The sequence below is a fragment of the Sinocyclocheilus rhinocerous genome, unplaced genomic scaffold (genome assembly GCF_001515625.1).
Source record: "Sinocyclocheilus rhinocerous isolate Xijiao unplaced genomic scaffold, SAMN03320098_v1.1 scaffold1004, whole genome shotgun sequence".
Classification (NCBI taxonomy): Eukaryota; Metazoa; Chordata; class Actinopteri; order Cypriniformes; family Cyprinidae; genus Sinocyclocheilus; species Sinocyclocheilus rhinocerous.
Window position 1 is genome coordinate 1 of NW_015627248.1, and position 2,956 is coordinate 2,956.

Consider the following 2,956-nt stretch of genomic DNA (forward strand, 5'->3'; position numbering starts at 1 on the left):
TGCACACTATTGATTGAAATACTGAAGTCTACGGCTTTGAGAAAAGTATACTAATTCTCTTCTGTTTACTCTTTCAGGGCTCTATAGTGGTCGGTATTGATTACGACTGCAGAGAAAGGAAAGTTTATTGGACGGATTTGGCTGGACGGACAATCAATCGAGCCAGTCTGGAGCCGGGATCAGAACCTGAGATTATTATCAACATAGGTATGTTTATTTTGAATTATTATTCAAATCTGATAATATAATATAATATAATATAATAAATCTTTTTCAGCTCTGACGAGTCCAGAAGGTCTTGCTATAGATGTCGCCCGTAGAAGACTGTTTTGGGTGGACAGCACATCAGATAAGATTGAAACAACTAACCTTGATGGAAGTGACAGGCGTGTTCTGTTTGACACAGACTTAGTAAATCCCAGAGCCATCATCGTAGACTCCCCTACAGGGTATGTGCTTCAGATTGCTTAAAGATATATATATATATACCGGTATATATATATATGTGACCCTGGACCACAAAACCAGTCTTAAGTCGCTGGGGTATATTTGTAGCAATAGCCAAAAATACATTGTATGGGTCAAAATTATAGATTTTTCTTTTATGCCAAAAATCATTAGGACATTAAGTAAAGAAAGAGTTCCATGAAGATATTTTGTAAATTTCCTACCGTAAATAAATAAAAACTTCATTTTTGATTAGTAATATGAATTACTAAGGACTTTATTTGGACATCTTTAAAGGCGATTTTCACAATATTTTGGTTTTTTTGCACCCTCAGATTCCAGACTTTAAAGGCGATTTTCTCAATATTTAGATTTTTTTTTGCACCCTCAGATTCCAGATATTTAAATAGTTGTATCTCGGCCAAATATTGTCCTATCCTAACAAACCATACATCAATGGAAAGCTTATTTATTCAGCTTTGAGATTTGAAATGGACCCTTATATGACTGGTTTTGTGGTCCAGGGTCTCTCTCACTCACACACACAAAGCTGTTTTAATTCGAAGTATTTTGCCAAGAGGTCAATCTGTGATGTTTATATCCTATATATACTGTATGGTTCTATTTTATTATTTCTTTTAATCAAAGCATATACATTTTTTTTATAAACAGAAGCTCTAGACTGTCTAGAGCATAATATCATATCCTGTCGCCCTTATTCATTGCAAGGGCTGAAGTAACGTTGCATGCTTAAGTCTAATGCATATTAGTTTCTCAAATAGATGCCACCAATTCTTCATACAATGCATTTTTTACTTTTTTTTTATAATAATAAGAATCCCAATATCAATATATATTTTATGTTTTATACTTATACTTAATTTTGAGCATATTGGATCACTCACCATTAAAAGGGGCATCTCTGCTTAATTGATCCTATAATTGGCTGCTTTAATGAACCCTCATTTCCCCTCCATCACCAGCTTCCCATGCATTCTTTTACATGAACGCTTCAAAACCTAAAATCTGTTATCTTTGTGAAGAGTGTGATTGAGGGGAAGCGAGAGAAGTGTAAACCATGCAGAGAAGTGAGAGAGCGAGAAGGTAAGGACGTGTATGGGAGGCCGAGAAAATAAGAGGGCAAGGCTACAAATTGGCCCAGATGTTAGCGTTGCTTCAGTGTCTGGCCTGGCTCTCAGGTCTCCTGGGACTGCAGGCAACGTGTGGGCCAGCAACTCCACAAACACAGCCATCTGCAACATCTGGAGCAACTGAACTTGGGTGGAGGACAGGAGATATGGGCCATGAGAATATCTGCTAATGTGTGTTTGTTTGTTGGTGATGCGATTTGCGCTACATGCTAGTTTGTTTTTGCTGTCACGCATAAATGTATGCATGCATGAGGTGATGGTTCTGATTTTACAGGATTTTCTGCTCAACTGAGTTGGTCTTATAAATATCTTTTACCTTAAATAGCCTGAAATTGTGATTTCGTGCTTCTAAATCCTCAGGGAGAGACAAAAGTAACAATTTATGGTTAAATATCTTTTTTTTTTTTTGTCCCGGCGGTGATTCAGCTTAGCCATAGTGTGGGCTAGTTATATTTACCATTTCCTGAGGGACTGAGATTCTCTCATATGCCTTGCTTTAAAACATCTTGTTTCAATCAATGCTAAATAGAGCAGAGCGGTTTTGTATGTTTCTAGATTCAGGAAAACATGAATTTCAACACTTGCATAAAATTAAACTGTGTGCCATCTTTCCACCCATGTCAAAAACCTTGTATTTCAATGTAATGCATCAAATGCAAACTGCTTGGGTGGTCAAAAGTTTGAAATAAGTTAAGATTTTTTTTTCATGTTTTTGAAAGAAGCTGCTTATGCTCATCAAGGCTGCATTTATTTGATGATAACTACAGTAAAAACATTAATATTGTAAAATATTATTACAATTTAAAATAACAGTTTTCTCCAAATATATTTATTTGAATATTCTTGTAATGGCAAAGCTAAATGTTCAGTAGCAATAGAATGCTGATTTGGTGCTCAAAAACCATTTCTTATTATTATCAATGTTGAAAATGTTTTGCTGCTTAATATTTTTGTTGAAAGTGTGATACACTACCATTAAAAAAGTATGTTAAAAAAAAAGAAGAGAAATTAATACGTTGCCATCACAGGAATAAATTGCATTTTAAAACACATTAAAATAGAAAGCAGTTGTAAATGCAGCCTTGGTGAGCATTAGAGACTCTTTTCAAAAACATTAACAAATTTTTTTTTATTCCAAACTTTTAACTGGTAGTGTATAATTTTGAATTATTTTATAATATATAATTATTATATTTTAAATGTATAAAATGTAAAATTATATTTGTATAATTATTAAAATTGTATAAAAATATAATTAAATTTATAAAATTGTATGTTAGAATCATATATATATATCATATATATATATATATCACACAGCACAATGCCACAGATGTCGCAAGTTTTGAGGGAGCATG

The 2,956-nt window shown here is 33.6% G+C and overlaps 1 protein-coding gene across 1 annotated transcript in view; it reads left to right on the forward strand.

Moving 5' to 3' along the window:
- Positions 1-46: 46 nt before the first annotated feature.
- The window catches only part of LOC107725762 (nidogen-2-like), a gene marked incomplete at its 5' end in the record, with an annotated part of 6,300 nt that continues 3,390 nt past the window's right edge, over positions 47-2,956 (forward strand). The window contains 2 exons of the mRNA XM_016535155.1: positions 47-207; positions 278-449. Of these exons, the coding sequence (XP_016390641.1) occupies positions 47-207; positions 278-449 (333 nt within the window). The remainder of the gene's footprint in view (positions 208-277; positions 450-2,956) is intronic.